The sequence below is a fragment of the Primulina tabacum genome, chromosome 1 (genome assembly GCF_025594145.1).
Source record: "Primulina tabacum isolate GXHZ01 chromosome 1, ASM2559414v2, whole genome shotgun sequence".
NCBI classification, from domain to species: Eukaryota; Viridiplantae; Streptophyta; class Magnoliopsida; order Lamiales; family Gesneriaceae; genus Primulina; species Primulina tabacum.
The window spans coordinates 2183154-2202259 of record NC_134550.1 but is presented as its reverse complement, the minus strand read 5'-3'; the positions used below and the strand labels follow the sequence as shown (position 1 = coordinate 2202259).

At 39.2% G+C, this 19106-nt stretch overlaps 1 protein-coding gene, 1 long non-coding RNA gene and 1 pseudogene across 2 annotated transcripts; 1 reads left to right on the top strand and 2 right to left on the bottom strand.

The window, feature by feature from the left end:
- Positions 1-1484: 1484 nt before the first annotated feature.
- On the bottom strand, positions 1485-6481 carry LOC142515790 (uncharacterized). The gene is made up of 3 exons (XR_012811620.1): positions 6078-6481; positions 1784-1796; positions 1485-1675 (listed from the first exon to the last, which is right to left on the bottom strand). It is a non-coding gene; the product is annotated as an uncharacterized LOC142515790 (long non-coding RNA).
- A 4482-nt stretch (positions 6482-10963) lies between these two features.
- Positions 10964-14331, top strand: LOC142556594 (putative LRR receptor-like serine/threonine-protein kinase At4g37250; annotated as a pseudogene).
- Positions 14332-16417: 2086 nt separating this feature from the next.
- LOC142556505 (cyclin-D3-2-like) lies at positions 16418-18309 on the bottom strand. The gene is given in 5 exon segments (XM_075667994.1): positions 16418-16905; positions 17002-17132; positions 17297-17456; positions 17458-17499; positions 17600-18309. Coding segments are annotated over 5 exon segments (1098 nt in total). The 5' UTR covers positions 18101-18309; the 3' UTR covers positions 16418-16641.
- Between the last annotated feature and the right edge of the window lie 797 nt (positions 18310-19106).

Below are 19106 nucleotides of genomic sequence, written 5' to 3'. Positions count from 1 at the left end.
TATGCATATTTTATAAGTTCAACAAGTACTTGATTAAATAAACTCAACTCTAATTTTATCCGGATAATAGCCAATAAACGGTTCCAAATTTTCGAATTTCAAATCGAATTCGAAAATATTTTTTGTCCCAAGTGTGTTAGAAAAAAAGATTGAAATGATTTATAATAGCGTACACTAAACTTATGTAGTAGCTAAGCTATTTTCGTAAAATAAAACAAATATGAAACAATTGTTATATATAGACTTCTTTTGTATGGTCATAGAGCGTGATAGAATGATATCGGAGATAGACATTAGCAAGATCACTGGAAATAGTGTTTTGGAAGGCGAAATGCTACGCGGTGAAAATCACCTCTTCAACTTGTGAACTACTAGCCACCTCTAAGATTCTCGGAGTGGGTAGATTGAAGAGTCAATCTGTGACGAAGATGTTGTGGTCTGACAAAGAGTCATAAGTTAGAAATCATTGTGCGGTCGTGCAGGTCTAGGTCCGAGGCGTAACATGACTTGTATTATAATTTAAAAAAAAAAAACATGTTATACTCTAGATTTATGAACTTGAAGCAAAAAGAAGAATTTGTATTTTTCAGAAGGGGACTCCGAACTCCCATACTTGCCATTCGACTATTTGGGCTGCGTATTTGACGATAATTTAAATAAATTTAAGAAGCAAGCGGCAAACCACGTGCGATCACAGCTGAGCTTGTATAATTATATCATTAGTTTTCTTGAACTTTACACCAAAATTAATTGGATTATTTCCATGCCCCCACCATCGTCTTTTATTTATGATTTCGAAATGGAAAGCAATAATAAAATTATGGCAACTTCAGGTCACTTTAATTTTCCAGTCCCACATACAGGATAAATCATGTTAAGTCGAGAGGAATTATCAAATAGTGCTTGAATCAAACACATGCCATATTTTTTTCCAGCTTTATGTCAAAAATTTATGTTCCATTTCTTGAGTTAGTGTTCGATAATCTGATGAACAAAATAAATTGAATTATATAACAAATCAAATATCATATTACGTACGCTTGTTTTCATAATATACACAATTATCGTATTCCAACAATCTTAATCATACCTTATTACTTATTAAAAAATGATAATAATTGATGAAATTAAAAGATATTACGTACACACAATATTATTTATGATGTTTCAGTTCTTTTATGAGAGTTCTGTTTACTTGCCAGATCTTTGTTTTCTTTATATCTTGTTGTGATCTCTTTTCTCATCACCCCATAAATGACCTATCGATATAAGAAAAATTAGAACCAACTTCAGTAAAAACTACCAATTACTTATGGTTCACCCAGACTAAAAAATCTCGAGTTTGAGATGAAATTTTAAGGTTGAAACTTGATAATAACAAATTCTTTCCTCAGCTCTAAAAAACAGTAAAAACCCAATATTTTTACTTAACTGAACTTCAATATAAACTTTCCAGTGTTTTCAAACAACATTGATACCCCCGAACCGGAGATGGGTCCGACCCACTCTCGGTAGCCCAAAAAGAGAGAGCCCATAAAGATACTCGGAAAGCATCGGCAGGTCATCTTCGGGACAGAGTCCATCAGGAGATCATCTCATTCACATGAAGCTGGTGGGAGGTCATCCAGACCGACCTCCCGTATTCACAATCTCGTCGATCGGTGAGATGGCCGACCTCCACCGCCGACCTCCCATGCCGACCTCACATGCCGACCTCCAAGAGCGAAGCCGAACCGACCTCCCAGAGGGTGCTTTCACGCCGTTTGGGAATGCTTTGGCCGACCTCCCACGCCGAGCTCCCAAGAAAATGAGATCCTTCGCGGGCTCATGCCTCTGAGAGCTTTTACCTAGATATTAACGGGTAACCCACAGAAATCAAGCCCAACAAGATAAAGCCCATTAAAGATCTAACCAAATCTGGCACAAGATTACTCAAATCTTTCAAGATTCTGAGGATCTAAACCTACCAAATCAAGACTCTATCGCTCCCCTATAAATACCAGGTTTTGTTCACTGTTTATTCATTCATATATTCACATTCTCTCAGCATACATATTATTCTCTCAGTTTTCTATTCTCTGACTTGAGCGTCGGAGGGGCTACGCCGGAACAACCTTCCGGCTCCCTTCTAACACTCTTGTTTGTGCTTTCAGATTTCGAAGGTCCGATCCGAGCTCTCCAAGTGAAGATTCGACCTCCCAGCTACCGTTCAAAGATCTGATCCGAGCTCCCCAAGCGAAGATTCGACCTCCCAGCTACCATCCCCGATTTCAGCAACATCAATTGGCGCCATCTGTGGGAATACTGAGCAAAGACGTAGACGTGAGAATGCAAAAAGAAATTGGGTGGAAGTGCTCCCAAGCGTGCTATGGTCGTACATGACCACTCCGAAGATTGGTATCGGGGAGACGCCTTTCAGCTTAGTTTATGGAAATGAGGCAGTGCTCTCGGCAGAGATCGACGAAGAGACCTCCCGAGTAATATTCTATGATGAGCAAAACAGTGAGAGGCGAGCAGCAGACTTAGATTTCTAGGAAGAAAAGAGGGAAGCCGCGGCCATAAGGATGGAAGCTTACAAGAGACGCACAGCCCAATCGTACAATAAGAAGGTCATTCAGAAAAGCTTTCAAGTGGGAAAATTAGTTTGGAAGAAGGTTCAAGATGTGGACGTGGGAAAGCTAGATCCAAGATGCGAAGGACCATTCAAGGTGGTGGAAAAGCTTAGCTCGGGTGCCTACTACTTGGAAGATCTGGCAGGAAAGAAATTGAAGAGGCCATGGAATGCTTACCACCTCCCCAAATATTATGCTTAGATATTATACCTTTAATTTCTTTTATTTTATCAGTTACTTTTGTAGCAAGGACCTAAGGATTCGATGCTATATTCAGTTATATTATTAAAATTACACATTTTCATTCAAAATTATTGAAGCTTATAAGGGTTTTCACCATGTCTTAATGCAGGAGCCCCGGAGCTCACCTCATCTTGGTTACGCCAAGTTTATAAGGGATTTCACCTAAAGTCAGTTCAGGAGCCCAGAGCTCACCTCATCTTGGTTACGCAAAGGTTATAAGAGTTTTCACCCTCAGTCAGTTCAGGAGCCCAGAGCACACCTCATCTTGGTTACTCCAAGTTTACAAGGGTTTTCATACTCAGTCAGTTCAGGAGCCCAGAGCTCACCTCATCTTGGTTACGCCAAGTTTACAAGGGTTTTCACCCGATCTCAATTCAGAACCCAAGGCTCATCTCATCTTGGTTACGCCAAGTTTACAAGGGTTTTCACCCTCAGTCAGTTCAGGAGCCCAGAGCTCACCTCATCTTGGTTACGCCAAGTTTACAAGGGTTTTCACCCTCAGTCAGTTCAGGAGCCCAGAGCTCACCTCATCTTGGTTACACCAAGTTTATAAGGGTTTTCACCCGATCTCAGTTCAGGAGCCCAGAGCTCACCTCATCTTGGTTACGCCAAGTTTAATAGGGTTTTCACCCTCAGTCAGTTCAGGAGCCCAGAGCTCACCTCATCTTGGTTACGCCAAGTTTACAAGGGTTTTCACCCTCAGTCAGTTCAGGAGCCCAGAGCTCACCTCATCATGGTTACGCCAAGTTTACAAGGGTTTTCACCCTCAGTCAGTTCAGGAGTCCAGAGCTCACCTCATCTTGGTTACGCCAAGTTTACAAGGGTTTTCACCCTCAGTCAATTCAGGAGCCCAGAGCTCACCTCATCTTGGTTACGCCAAGTTTATAGGGGTTTTCACCCGATCTCAATTCAGAACCCAAGGCTCATCTCATCTTGGTTACGCCAAGTTTACAAGGGTTTTCACCCTCAGTCAGTTCAGGAGCCCAGAGCTCACCTCATCTTGGTTACGCCAAGTTTACAAGGGTTTTCACCCGATCTCAGTTCAGGAGCCCAGAGTTCACCTTATCTTGGTTACGCAAAGTTTAAAAGGGTTTTCTCCCTCAGCCAGTTCAAGAGCCCGGAGCTCATCTCGTCTTGGTTACGCCATGTTTATAAGGGTTTTCACCCTCAGTCAGTTCAGGAGCCCAGAGCTCCTCACCTCATCTTGGGTACGCCAAGTTTATAAGGGTTTTCACCCTCAGTCAGTTCAGGAGCCTAGAGCTCACCTCATCTTGACTACGCCAAGTTTACAAGGGTTTTCACCCGAAGTTAGTTTAGGAGGCTCAGAGCTAACCTCAGCTCGGTAGAAACTTTACGGTTTGCCATTATTTTATTAAAGAGTTTGACCGACCTCCCATGGCCGAGCTTACCTCCCATGGCATGATTTTACCGAGTTATTATTTTTTCAAGGGGTGTGCCGACCTCCCATGGCCGAGCTTACCTCCCACGGCATGATCTTACCGAGTTATTATTTTTTAAAAAAGTTCAGCCGACCTTCCATGGCCGAGCTTACCTCCCACGGCATGATCTTACCGAGTTATTATTTTTTCAAGGGTTCAGCCGACCTCCCTATGGCCGAGCTTACCTCCCACGGCATGATCTTACCGAGTTATTATTTTGTCAAGGGTTGTACCGAGCTCCCATGGCCGAGCCTACCTCTCACGAGCTTACCTCTCACGACATGCTCTTATTATTTTGTTAAGTGTTGTGCCGAGCTCCCATGGCCGAGCTTACCTCTCACGGCATGTTATTATTTATTTAAGTATTGCGCCGAGCTCCCATGGCCAAGCCTACCTCTCACGAGCTTACCTCTCACGGCATGCTCTTATTATTTTGTTAAGTGTTGTGCCGAGCTCCCATGGTCGAGCTTACCTCTCACGGCATGTTCTGTTATTATTTTGTTAAAGTATTGTGCCGAGCTCTCATGGCCGAGCTTACCTCTCGCGGCATGTCCTGTTATTATTTTGTTAGTATTGCGTTGAGCTCCCATGGCCGAGCCTACCTCTCACGGCATGCTCTTATTATTTTGTTAACTGTTGTGCCGAGCTCCCATGGCCGAGCATACCTCTCACGGCATGCTCTTATTATTTTGTTGAGTGTTGTGCCGAGCTCCCATGGCCGAGCCTACCTCTCAGGCTCTCACGGCATGTTCTTATTATTTTGTTAAGTGTTGTGCCGATCTCCAATGGCCGAGCTTACCTCTCACGGCATGTCCTGTTATTATTTTTTAAAGTATTATGCCGAGCTCCCATGGCCGAGCTTACCTCTCGCGGCATGTCCTGTTATTATTTTTTAAAGTATTGTGCCGAGCTCCCATGGCCGAGCTTACCTATCGCGGCATGTCCTGTTATTATTTTATTAAGTCTTAGGCCGAGCCCCAAGAGCCCAGCCGACCTCTCTCAGGGCGACCTCACCAAGTTGAAATTTTATTGTGTTAGGCCGAGCTTCCATGGTGCACCTGGTCGACCTCTCTCGAGATGACCTCCTCGAGTTATTACTTTATGAAGTGTTGGGCCGAGCTCCCGGTCGACCTCCCTCAGGATGACCTCCTTGGATTATTATTTTATGAAGCGTTGGACCAAGCTCCCAAAGGCTGGCCGACCTCTCTCAGTGTGACCTCATCAGGTTACTATTTTATTTATGTGTGTGGCCAACCTCCCAAAGCCGACCCACCTCACCCACCGAGACCCATCGGATCATCATCTTATTAAGTGTTTGACTGAGCTCCAAGAGCCCGGCCGACTTCTCTCAGGATGACCTCATGTTATTGTTTATCAGGTGTTTGGCCGAGCTCCAAGAGTCCGACGACCTCTCTCAGTATGACATCATGTTATTAGTTAGTGTTTGCCGAGCTCCAAGTGCCTGGCCGACCTATCTCAGGACAGCCCATAGGCCACCGAGAGCTCAAACCCCAACGAGCTTTTGGTCTACGACGTCAGCTCGACTTGAAAGGGGGGACTCGTGATACCCCCGAACCGGAGATGGGTCCGACCCACTCTCGGTAGCCCAAAAAGAGAGAGCCCATAAAGGTACTCGGAAAGCCTCGGCAGGTCATCTTTGGGACAGAGCCCATCAGGAGATCACCTCATTCACATGAAGCTGGTGGGAGGTCATCCAGACCGACCTCTCCGTATTCACAATCTCGTCGATCGGTGAGATGGCCGGCCGACCTCCACCTCCGACCTCCCATGCCGACCTCCAAGAGCGAAGCCGAGCCGACCTCCCAGAGTGTGCTTTCACGCCGTTTAGGAATGCTTTGACCGACCTCCCACACCGAGCTCCCAAGAAAATGAGATCCTTCGCGGGCTCATGTCTCTGAGAGCTCTTACCTAGATATTAACGGGTAGCCCACAGAAATCAAGCCCAACAAGATAAAGCCCATTAAAGATCTAACCAAATATGGCACAAGATCTAACCAAATCTGGCACAAGATTACTCAAATCTTTCAAGATTCTGAGAATCTAAACCTACCAAATCAGGACTCTATCGCTCCCCTATAAATACCAGGTTTCGTTCACTGTTTATTCATTCATATATTTACATTCTCTCAGCACACACATTACTCTCTCAGTTTTCTATTCTCTGACTTGAGCTACGCCGGAACAACCTTCCGGCGTAGCTCAAACACTCTTGTTTGTGCTTTCAGATTTCGAAGATCCGATCCGAGCTCCCCAAGTGAAGATCCGACCTCCCAGCTACCGTTCGAAGGTCTGATCCGAGCTCCCCAAGCGAAGATCCGACCTCCCAGCTACCATCTCCGATTTCAGCAACATCAAACATGATTTGTTTTTTTTTTTTTTGTCAATTTTAATTGTTTTCAACGTGATGTTGATGTGACATCAATATAGCGATGAGAATAAAATTAGACTAGATAAAAAAAACATCATGAGGAAAAAATACGACAAACAAATTTTATTCTCATTTTTTTCCATTTTACGTAATGCTAATTGAATTTATTTATTATATTTTGTTTTCCATAATTTGTAGAAAAATAGTTTATAAATATTTATTAGATATTTAGTAATCTTGATATTTTTAATGAGATCAGCAGGTATATATGCCATGGCTAATAAAGTTTTAGTACTTTCTAAATCAAGCCCATTAATTTAATGTATTTTCTGAACATCTCATTAATTTAATTTATGAGGCCAACGTTTTTTTTATTCGTAAAGTTGTCTTTAATAATATTTCCAACATTCAAATCAGATCAATCTTCTGCGCAAAACACATAAATATATAACTTTGATCGGATTAAGGATCTGTAATTATCCTTCCATTTCAATACAATAATATCTAATTAATTGGACCAATAAAATTTTATTAACCCGATAATCTAAGAACTCATAGTATCAAGACTGTCATTGTTTGGTATCAATAATTATCTATTTTTTTGGAAGACGCCCATATCGTGATTCCAAAACTGACTGTTTACAATTTAAAATATTTCAATTGTATAGTTTTCGCTAATTATAATTTTTGTGGAAACAACAAAAGTTATGTCTTACAACTAATTAATATCATAATTAATTAAGATCACATATTCTAAAAACAAAAATTACAAGTCGGTTCAATTATTATGACGAATAATAATGATTACTAATTACGTTTGAGTTATTACTCAATTTAACAAATTTGAATCATCTAACTACTGATAACACACGAACACTCGATCCTCCTATTACGGGACAAAGTGATGCTAAATTTTAGAAAATTTTGCATTTTGAGGCATGTATGTGTGATATATTACTGTGGATTTTAGTCATATGTCGATTAGACTATCGAGTTCAACAGTGTATTTATCATTCGATGCATATTTTTGTTATTATTTTTTGTCAGAAGTAAATATATGATTTTACCACGATTCAATTAAGTTCAATTAACTATATTTAATGTTGGGTTTAAAATTCTTGAAATCTTGATTTTGATGATAACAAAACATGTTATTGTGTATCTAACATATTCAATTGTGAAGTTATTAACTCAAGATAGAATCTGAAGCTCGAATTTAGCGAAACTGAAAGTTTGGCAAGCTACAATTTTTCGATGGTATCTCACAGTTCGGTAATCATTGCGTATTTTCACTACTGCAAGTGTACGGTGTCAAGTTTTAGTAGTGATTTGAGTACGGATATCGATCCCACGAGGAGTAATTATTTAAAACTGTATATTAATTACCATAATTGACATAGTTCAACTTTATTCAGAGAATTCAAATAGATAGTTAATAATCAATTCAAAACAAATAACGAATAAGAGAATTCTTAGCACGTAGTTGAAGTTCAATGAGTAGATCAATCTAGAGATATGATTTCGTCTGGTCTCCCCTATGCTAAATTAAAATTGACTAACATTATGCTAAATTAAAATTGACTAACATATTATTAAATCGCATTATGTTTACTAACCAAAAACTCGCAATTTCCTATTCTCTTTTTCAAGTGATAAATAGAATTGTATTACCTATTACTGATTTTAATATGTCTATTCAAAATCACGTAACACGTAATAAATGCAAACAAGGTTCTCTTATGGATTCGTCAGAGTTATACGTCTTTTACACGTTATAAAGGTCTAACGATGTGATTTTCACTGTCCTAATTTCAATCCCCTCTCTCGAGTGTTAGATCTTAATTATTTGATCAATCGAATTATGACCAGTAATTCAAAAATATTAACGACAAGAAATCACAAATAAACACGATGAATTAATTCAATGAAAATTCAAAACGTCAATAACATAGGTTCAACTAAGACTACGTCAATATCTAGAAAATAAAATTAGTTCATACTCGAATTTAAATTAATACAAAACTTGTTTGTAATCATTAAAAACGTAAAAGTAAAGAACCGAATTAGAAACGTGTTTAGGAGAGATGAAAGAGCGTCTCCTGTGTCCGGATTCAGCGTCTTCTATCTCCATTTTTCGCGTTTCGTGCTCCGTGCTCTGACTTTTTCTCCTCTTTCTCGAGTGTGTCGGCTCTCCGAATTCCAGAATCCCTTTCGAAAGTCCACGACTAACCTATTTAATTCTGAACATCGCGCCGCGCGCATATGCGCGACCAAGACTCGCGCATATGCGCGGGTCCTTCTGTGTGTTTGGGCCGTCTTTTCTTATGCGCGCACATGCGCGCCCTTTCTCCGCGCATATGCGCGGAGTCCTCTGTTCTGGGCAGCTGAAATCTCTTCGCGCGCATATGCGCGAGGTTCTCTGGTCTCGCCTCATGTCTCGAGCGCATATGCGCGCCATGAGTGGCGCATATGCGCGGGTCTCACTGCCTTCAGTGCTTGGTTTGCTCACACTTCTTCTCCTAAGCGCCATTTTAGTTCATTTTCACGCCTATGTCGTAGCCGTACCTAAATTCCTGAAATCACACAAAAAATAACAAAAGCGCATAATTCTGCCCCAGAAAACTAACCATCTAAATGCATTATAAGGATAATTTAAGTGCACAAATTGCACTTATCAGGAATTCAAATGATCAGCAGCCAAAGTCAATTAATAGAAAATTCAATTTTGGACAAGTCACATTTCACATTAGTTGGTTAAATCGGATGTTATCTAGGCAAACTGATGACAACAAGTCATCAGTTAGACTGATCTACAAAGATCAGTTGAGCATGACCAGTTGTGGTATTTTAATCAGTCCGATCAGCTCAGTTATCCAAATGACACGATTCAATATGCGCTATGAATATAAGACAATGATCTACAAATAATATTCACAAGTCAAAGTTTGAATCAGAGTTTAAGATTCTGATAAATGACGATGAAAGTACTAGTTCTACACATGCTGAAACCAGCATCTCGTCAGCTTGGTTCAGTCTAGCTGACGAGCCCAACTGAATTATCAATTTAGCTGACGAGCTCCACTAGCAACGAATCTCAAAATTAGTTAGGCTCCGGAAAAATGTTCAACAATTCGAAAATGACCGTTTCAATAATAAAAATAGTACGAAGACTTCCCAAACGAGCATATTCTTTTGTTTGCAAAGAATTATCATTCTTGGAGTCTATAAATACAATGTCTTGAAGTTTAAATATAAGCTTTGGAAGAGAATTCAAAGCATGACCAGTCTACATAAAAAAAAATTAGCTTGAATGAGAACAAGCTCAAATAATATGGTACATTTGAAATATACATATATCGTAAAAATTCTCATAAACAATCACTCATATATATATATACATATATATATATATATACATATATATATATACATATATATATTTATACACTCACGAGGGGAAAAAATGGTCTCCTCTGTTTTAAATGGGTGGCCTAGGTTTAGAAACAATTCTCAGGCATGAGTTGACTAAACGAAAATAAATATGTGGACACACTACAATAATTTGAAAGTTGAGTGGATAAAGAAAGAAATGACAATATCTATTGGGTAATTATTAAAAATGAAATTGTCCCATCATCTCACTCGATAGTTAATTGGCTTCTATAATTTTATCATGAATTGCTACCAAGTAGGATAATCGGATCTCTATTGGGTCGAAGATATATGTTTGAAACAATGGATTCCTATAGTACATATTCATATCAGTTTCTATATAAATCCATATATAGTTGTGCAATTCAGTTTATGTCATGTTTAGAGTAACATTTTCTTGATATTACAATACAAGTTGTCCAATTGATCATTTGAAACAATGTTACGTTAAATGTAACATACCCTCAACCTAATTGTATTATTGGGATTGGTTCGAAAAGAGACTATCTCGTTTTTCTTTTGAATAAATTTTTTTATTTGAATAAGAATAAAAGAGATGGATATTGGAAGAGCTTATCACCGTACAAATATAATCGAGCTCAATTTTAAATTAGTATAAACTCACTATTATTTTTATACCCGAAGGAATACATTTTGCAAGATTCAACATGGCAATTTGAGATATATATATATATAAAGGGACACTTCTTGACTTCACCTCCATGTCACATAGCTAAGATACCATTCTCCCCCATATTCATATCATCCTATTATATAATATATTTATATTATATAATATATATATAAAGAAATGAGTGTGATATCATTAATATTTTCTCGAAGTAGCATCACCTTCATTAATATATACTATCGCCAGGGTCAGAACAGAGCATTTTTCGTAAGAAAAGTGGTGAGCTGTTACTCTTCCTTCAATATATTGCATCTTCTTTCACACTTACGTCCTCCTCACATGGCCCTTTCTCTACCTTAAATACCAGTTTATTTCGTTGGATTTTATCTGAAAATCTCCGTTCTTGTCTCGATTTACCTGCGGTTCTCTCTTGTTTCTGGAGGGGAAAAAAGATGTGACATGTGGGGTGATTGTGGTGCATAATCATGAGCTCTCCAAATTTCGATATCCTCCATTTATGGCGGTGGAGAAATCTTGCTTTTATTATGCTGCTTCGGGCTCGATGTTTCGGGCTGAACGCTGACGGGCTGCTCTTGTTGTCGTTCAAGTACGGTATTTTGAGTGATCCTTTCGGAGTTCTGCGGAACTGGAATGAATTTGATGAGACTCCATGTTCATGGAATGGGATCAATTGCGGGACTTGGGGCTCGGCGGAAGCTTATCTTCAGGTGACGGGATTGTCACTCCCGGGTTGCGGGCTTCTGGGATCGATCTCGTCGTCTCTTGGAATGATTGAGAATCTCAGATACTTTAATCTCTCGAGCAATTCCATTAACGGTTCCATTCCTGAATCTCTGTTCGGCGCTTCCGAGCTTCAAATTCTGGATGTTTCGAACAACATGATCACCGGCGAGTTTCCTGAGCTAGTAGGGACGTTGAAGAATCTTCAGGTTCTTAATCTTTACGACAATGCTTTCGCCGGGACCCTGCCGCGAAATTTGATAGCTCTTACGAATTTAACAGTTGTTTCTTTGAAGAACAATTATTTTGTTGGTTCAATTCCTGGTGGATTTAATTCGGTTCGTATATTAGATTTGTCTTCCAATCTGATAAACGGATCATTGCCCCCAGATTTTGGCGGGACTAGAATTGCATATTTTAACATTTCTTTCAACAGACTCTCCGGCGAAATCCCGCCGGGGTTTGGGAGCCAAATCCCCACAAATGCCATCATAGATCTTTCGTTCAATAATTTGACAGGCCCGATCCCAGATTCCAATCTTTTCGTTAACCAAGCTATAAATTCATACTCTGGCAACACGGGGTTATGCGGGAAGCCACTAAACAATCTATGTTCAATTCCATCCTCCGCAGCCACACAGCCTACTGTTTCTTCCGCACCAGACTCTCCTCCTGCGATTGCTGCCATTCCGAAAACAATAGCCTCAGACCCAGAAACCTTCGCACCAGGTGGCGGAGATGCTGAATCTCCACCTAAAGACAAAAGAACTAGGCTGAGAACTGGAGCAATCTTGGGAATAGTCATAGGAGACGCAGCTGGGATTCTAATCCTGGCATCGATTTTCATTTACGTGTATAATCTGAAGAAAAAGAAGAAACCGGACATCACCACCAAAAAGGAAACAGAAAGTGGAAAAGACTTCGGCTGGACGTCCTCTGAATCATCCTCGGAAGTATACAACTGGCTGAGAACATGGACTTGCTTAAAGAAACAAAGACACCCATCCGCAGGAGATGAAGAAGAGACATCCTCGGTAACCACAAATTCCTACAGCGAAGAAGCCGAAAACCCACCAAGGAATCACGAAATGCACGGCCCCCAAGAACAGAAAAAAGGATCTCTGGTAACAGTTGACGGTGAAAAAGAACTGGAGCTCGAGACACTGCTCAAAGCCTCGGCCTACATTTTGGGCGCATCGGGTTCCAGCATCATGTACAAAGCAGTGCTCGAAGACGAAACCACATTCGCCGTCCGCCGGATTGGAGAAAACGGATTGGAGCGGTTCAGTGATTTCGAGAACCAGATCCGAGTGATCGCGAAATTGGTGCACCCGAATTTGATCAGGATTCGAGGGTTCTACTGGGGTTCTGATGAGAAGTTGATTATCTACGACTTCGTTCCCAATGGCAGCCTGGCTAATGTGCGTTACAGTAAGTACTCTATTTAATTTACATATTCCGACGGTATAAAATTTTAACAAAACGGACAAGTAGTAAGTAGTACGAGATTTTAATAGGTATTGTCGCACTTGAGTGGAACATAAATACGCTAGCGTTGATTGAACAACGCTATTACCCTTGAAAAATGGATCAAATTCACACCACTTTTGCCACAGCCAGCAAACAATTTAGACTTTAAATTTTATCGTACTTTGAATACTTCAATTGTAATTCCGCTGGATCAAGCTCCATAGGAGCTTGTACTTGTAGAGATTTTCAAATATAATATACTGGGTCAACTTATATGTTATCTATATAACTTTTTCATATTTTAAGTTCGCTTTTCTATTTATATAAAGATGGCTCGGGTTTGACTAACTTTAGAACGATGGAGATGGAGTAGGTATACCTGAAATGTACATATGTGTGTGTGTCTATTGCCAAGTCAACCTTCGTCCTGCGCCCAGTTGCTTATTATCTAATTCCCATGCGCAAGACAGCTAAGTCCACTGTCATCAGGAAAATTTATATTTAATCTGCATGGAAAGGGACTGGTGATAGACAAATAGAATCTTTCCAGATACCTACATGCGCATTTTGGGTCTTAATTTTCAGGAAAAGCTGGCTTTCCCCCTTGCCATATGCCCTTGGAAATGCGGATCAAGATAGCAAAAGGTGTGGCCCGTGGGCTTTGTTACATCCATGAGAAGAAGCATGTACATGGAAACTTAAAGCCCAGTAACATTCTTTTGGGCCACAACATGGAGCCTAAGATAGGAGATTTCGGGCTCGCACGGCTGGTAACTAATGATAATAGTTCCAAATTAGCTGGTGGATCAGCCCGGAATTTTGGGAGCAAGAGATCCACAAGCCTCGCGGGACAGCTTTCAGGACTGTTCTAATGGGCCTACTCCGAGCCCGAGCCCTAGTGTTATCGGAATCTCACCTTATCATGCTCCCGAATCATTACGAAGCCTCAAACCCAATCCGAAATGGGATGTGTTCGCCTTCGGCGTGGTGTTCCTCGAGCTTTTGACCGGAAAAATCATCGTATCCGAGGAAACAGGACACGGACTAGCGATCGGGGCACTTACATCAACAGAAGAAGACAAAGAGAAGGTGTTGAGGATGGCTGATGTGGCAATTCGTGCTGACGTGGAGGGCAACGCATATGCTTTGTTGGCACTCCTAAAGCTAGGCTATGGTTGCATATCTTGTGTGCCACAAAAGAGACCAACAATGAAAGAAGTCCTCCAATCACTTGAGAAGATTCCATGATTTTCATTTTCTTCATCATGCATTTATTCCCAATTGTAATGATGATATTAATTTTTTTTCCTTTTCGTTTCTTCTGTGAATATTCTACTGAAATATGTGAGGTAGTGTGCTGATTTTGGACTATAATGATGTAATTTCATAATCTTCCCAAGCTATTAATTAAATTGTGTTGGTAATGAATAATACACACAAAACAATTACTTAATTGCTCATAATGTGTTCTACTACTGCCTTGATTAGTTAAGTTAATCCAACAAATGTCTCTTAATTGCTCGTTGAATTCAACGTATTATTGGTAACGATCATCTAACCATCCACGTTTATTTTTATATATGTTCTAAGATTTTGTTCTTAGATCCTACATATGAGAATGAATAAGGCATTTGATGTAATATATATAAAAGATAGTACGTCTAACATCAAATTAACCATAATTGCTCACGCTCTTTGCAAAATCTCATGTTGCTTATCTATGCATTGTCGCCCTAGCTCTAATATTATTATTAGATAATTAATTTTAAATTTACAAGTATTTGTGATTGGATGAATTTTTTTGAATATATAAAATTAACTTGATAAAATGTTTTATAATTACTATTACTAAGAACACAAAAACTTCCGTGACATGATTTAATATATCAATTTTGTTAGACGAATATTATATTTAGGTCACTCGTGAAAAATAATTAATTTTTATGTTAGTATTTTTATGAAGTTAGAAAAACTAAGATAAATGACAGATTCATGTCAAAGAAAGGAGGCAAAAACTTGTGTGACACGGTCACACGAGTCGTATTTTGTGAGACAGATATTTTATTTGGGTCATACATGAAAAACATTACTTTTTATGCTAAGGATATTACTTTTTATTGTGAATATCGGTAGGATTGACCCGTCTCACAGATAAAAATTCGTGAGACCGTCTTACAAAAGTCCTACTCAAAAGTCCTACTCAAGAGAGGAGGACAAATGAATGAGATTTTGAGTATTGTAAAATATAGCAGCAATACGGTACTGCTATCCAACAAAATCATCACGTGATTATTTTTACAATCAATATCCATATAACTTTGGTACATTAAGCAAAGAGATTATACGACAAAACAACCTATATTAAAGCAGTAAATGTCAAACATAAATACATAAATTTTGTCTGTTATTTATTTATTATTCTTCAAGAAAAATGAGAATGATTGAAGGCGTTTGATCAATTTGAATGGATAGGGACACGGTATGCTGTTAAATAGCAGCAACAGATTGAGGGAGTTTCGGATTTAGCTAAATGAAAATTGATTTTTTTCAGTTGAATTTTTATGTTAATCGTCAAAAATAAAATCTCTATAATGGAGAAACAAAACTATTTTAATCATATCCAAAATTAACCCAAGATTTCTTTTCAATGTTATCCAAATTTTAATAAATTGTAGATCCACTGATTTTTGTATATCGCAACTGTTAAATCAATATTATGATCTAACCAAGAAAAATAATCGAATCTGCAGCATCGTTCGCGCCAATAGAAGCTCAAACACTGAGATTATATCATGTGCGAGACCACAGTTAAGCTTTCACATATATACAGAATCCAATCATCTAACCTATAATCCAATTGGAAACAAACAAAGCTAATTATGCGAAAATGTAGCATTTCGTATTATAGATTATTCTATTTTTGTCACTTGGATAGAAACCAAGCAAGAAAATGTCACCTCCCATTATAGATTGTTCCTTAAAATTGTGTTTCTGCTACTTGAGACATAAAGAAAAGACTGATTAAACGAGTTAAGTCTGGTCGCAACATCTTTTACCGGTGCAAATTGTTTGCTATTCTATATTTTACGGCCTACACAACACCAACTGAATGTTCCAAGAGGTGTTATCTGTATTAAACACATAGCAAACATCATGTTTTATAGAACACAACACAAGATGAGACAATAAACATAGAAGAAGATTTAAAACAAATTTTCCGTGTATTCAAAAACATGGCTCCACATGCTATAACAGAGATACGTGTCAAGAAGAAAAACAGTCAATTGCCAACCTGTCCGACATTGAAAAACATTCTTTAATTCAAGAATTTCCTCCTTTGAAAAAACAACCAAAGACTTGGGACGCCCATCCCTGTCTCTGATCCTTTGATCAACTAAAGAGGTACATTATTGTAATGAATTGGATACTCGGTCTATGATAATATTGCTCAAGAAAAAAATCTCAAAATTGCTCTCCATCCCCCAATCAAAGAGATGACCAGAGGCAATTGTTAAATTAATAAGTCGACCCGTCACATGGGATTGGCAAGAATTACAATAACAAATAGTTGAAATGTCGCATAATTGGGACTGACTTATGATAGAAAACATAGCAAAAAAGTAATTATGAAGTACCATGGCTAATATCAGATGAGTGACAAATGAGAGTTCAATGAGAAGATGGTTAGCCACGCCAACAGGGACTGCTTAGTGAAGCCAGCCTCATGTGCTGATCCTGAGCTCTGCTTCTCTTAAACAGAGGCTTTGGCGATGATGAAGCAGATGATGCAACGGCCCACAAATCATTAGAGCTATCAGAGCTAAAATAGGCGTCAACTACACCACTTGGACTGCTTGGAATGGACTCATGCTTGCGTTTGTGGCAAAGTTTATGGACATGACCATCCAATATCTCCTTTACAAATTCATGGCATTGGTCCAAATTTTCCTGTTTATATGATTCACAATCAAGAATGTTAATCTTGGTGTATAGTCCGAGGCGTGATCTTAACGTTAAACACCAAATCATATTAATTCAGCAAACCTTGTTCATTTCGAACAAACTCAGGAACTGATTACGGAACTCCAAAACTTTACAAGGCTCAATCTCTCTAATGACATTTAGCATTGTGGCAGAAGCAATAACCGAAGGAATATAGCGCATGAACCTACAATCTGCATTCATGTGTACAATTGCATCAGAAGTCAAGTCATTTGAACCATGAAAAATCACTATAAGATTGACATAATTACAGATCAATACACATCAGATCTCGGATTAAAATCTCGATTCCTAATTGTGAGGTCGAATCTTTACAGCAAAACAACCTATATCATACCTGATATGATAGAGAGAATGAGACTCCGGCACCTCCCCAAAAACTCCCAATGCAGGTTTCCAATCAAACCCATTCTTCTAACAATGTGGTCAATGTATGAGATTGGAGTCACGGGATTCATCTTCCATTTGAGCGTGGAAAGCACCAAAAGTTCCATTCTCCTGAATAGTCTTCGCCTCAAATAGATATTTAGACTCTTCCACCTTAGATACACAAGCAAAAGCCCAAAATCAGCTAGAGACATTTACATAAGCATAAATATTGCAAACAAACAATGGTATAAATGGTAATGAAGAAACGCACCTGAAAGTCTACGAGAAGAGGCACTTGCGTCTCTTCGACCTTTGCCGCGATGGAAAGACAGGCAACAGCAAGCAACTGACTCATCCATGGCTTATCCTTCTGGAAGCAAACGCTTGCAATGAATCTATCAAAGTAGTTCACAGCAAAAACAGAAGTCATGGCCGTGAATCCATAGCACGCAGTACCCTTTAACATCCATTTAACGGCCTCATTTCTCACCATTTTCAAACACCCATCCGAGTGTATCGCATCGCAACCCAAATGTGCTTGTTCTTTCTCCTTAGACAACAGGCTCAGAAGCTCGTCATCCTCCCAGAAAAGGTCGCGCTCACAAAGAAAAGCAAAGGGCTTTCCACGAATCTCATTAAAATCATCGATTTCCGACACCCTGAAGCCAGAACCACCACTCAAATCCTCATCAAAACGCTCTTCCTCGCAGTAAAGGGCATCAAAGATCGAATTTTGGAGAAGGGATTCTTGATCTTGAAAATGAGAAACCATCTTCTTCTGAGAAGAAGACACAGGAGCCTCTGCTCATTATCTTATATATGAGAGAGGGAAGCACGAAAGATTGAATCTTGAGCTCTTTGTCATATCTTCGTTTGCTTGTTTTTTGCCCTTTTTTCCTCCCTTAGACACTGAAAAGAGAGGATGGGGGAGAGGAGTAGAGAGAGCGCTGTTATGGAGTGAGGGTTTTTCAATCTGTGCGACTCTCCACACCTGTCCTTTTTCCTTTTTTTCATTTTTTATTTTTTGCTTTTTGTTTTCATCTTTTCCAAGATTTTTTCAAAAAATAAAAATAAATTTAATAGCTTGCAACACAGTACAACCTAGACGTGTATGCTAATTAATGATATTTTTGACGTTATAAATACAAAATTTAAACCTTAAAATAAAAGAACCTAAAGTTTTTCAAGTCGGAGGTTGGGTTTTAATTCTATCATACTATGAATTTTTTAGAGCAGGATCTCGAGTGATATTAAATAAGACATGTTCTTTTCTAAGATCCGAAATCGACTTGAGTTCGTGTTTCCAAATCATGATTGAAATGTTACAAGAGAGTCAGGAGGATGTCTCAACGTAATCTTTTTAACGTTTAAGTTAGAGACGGGATATATATGGGTGTAGTTGAGGACGTCGCTAAAAGTAACATATGAATTTCATAATGAATTTCGCAAACCCAGTATTACAGGAAAAAATACGAGGACCACAAGTATGAGGTGAGGAATCATATTCATGTGATAGAGGACCACACATTCATCCAAGGCTCGCCTACTCATGACATTCAACAGTTTCTTCCTATCTTAAATTTCTTGCATGTGGCTCGCCCGAGCTATGAGCTTGCCCCTCCTCCTCCAAAAACATCCACGACGACCTTTGTTTTCATGTTTTTATCAGCAATATCTTAATTTACTTTTCATTTTCCCATTTCTTCTTGACATACCCTTTAGCTTAATCCCAAGATCAGAGAATCAACCATAAGAGACAAGCTTTTCCCCTCTTGAAC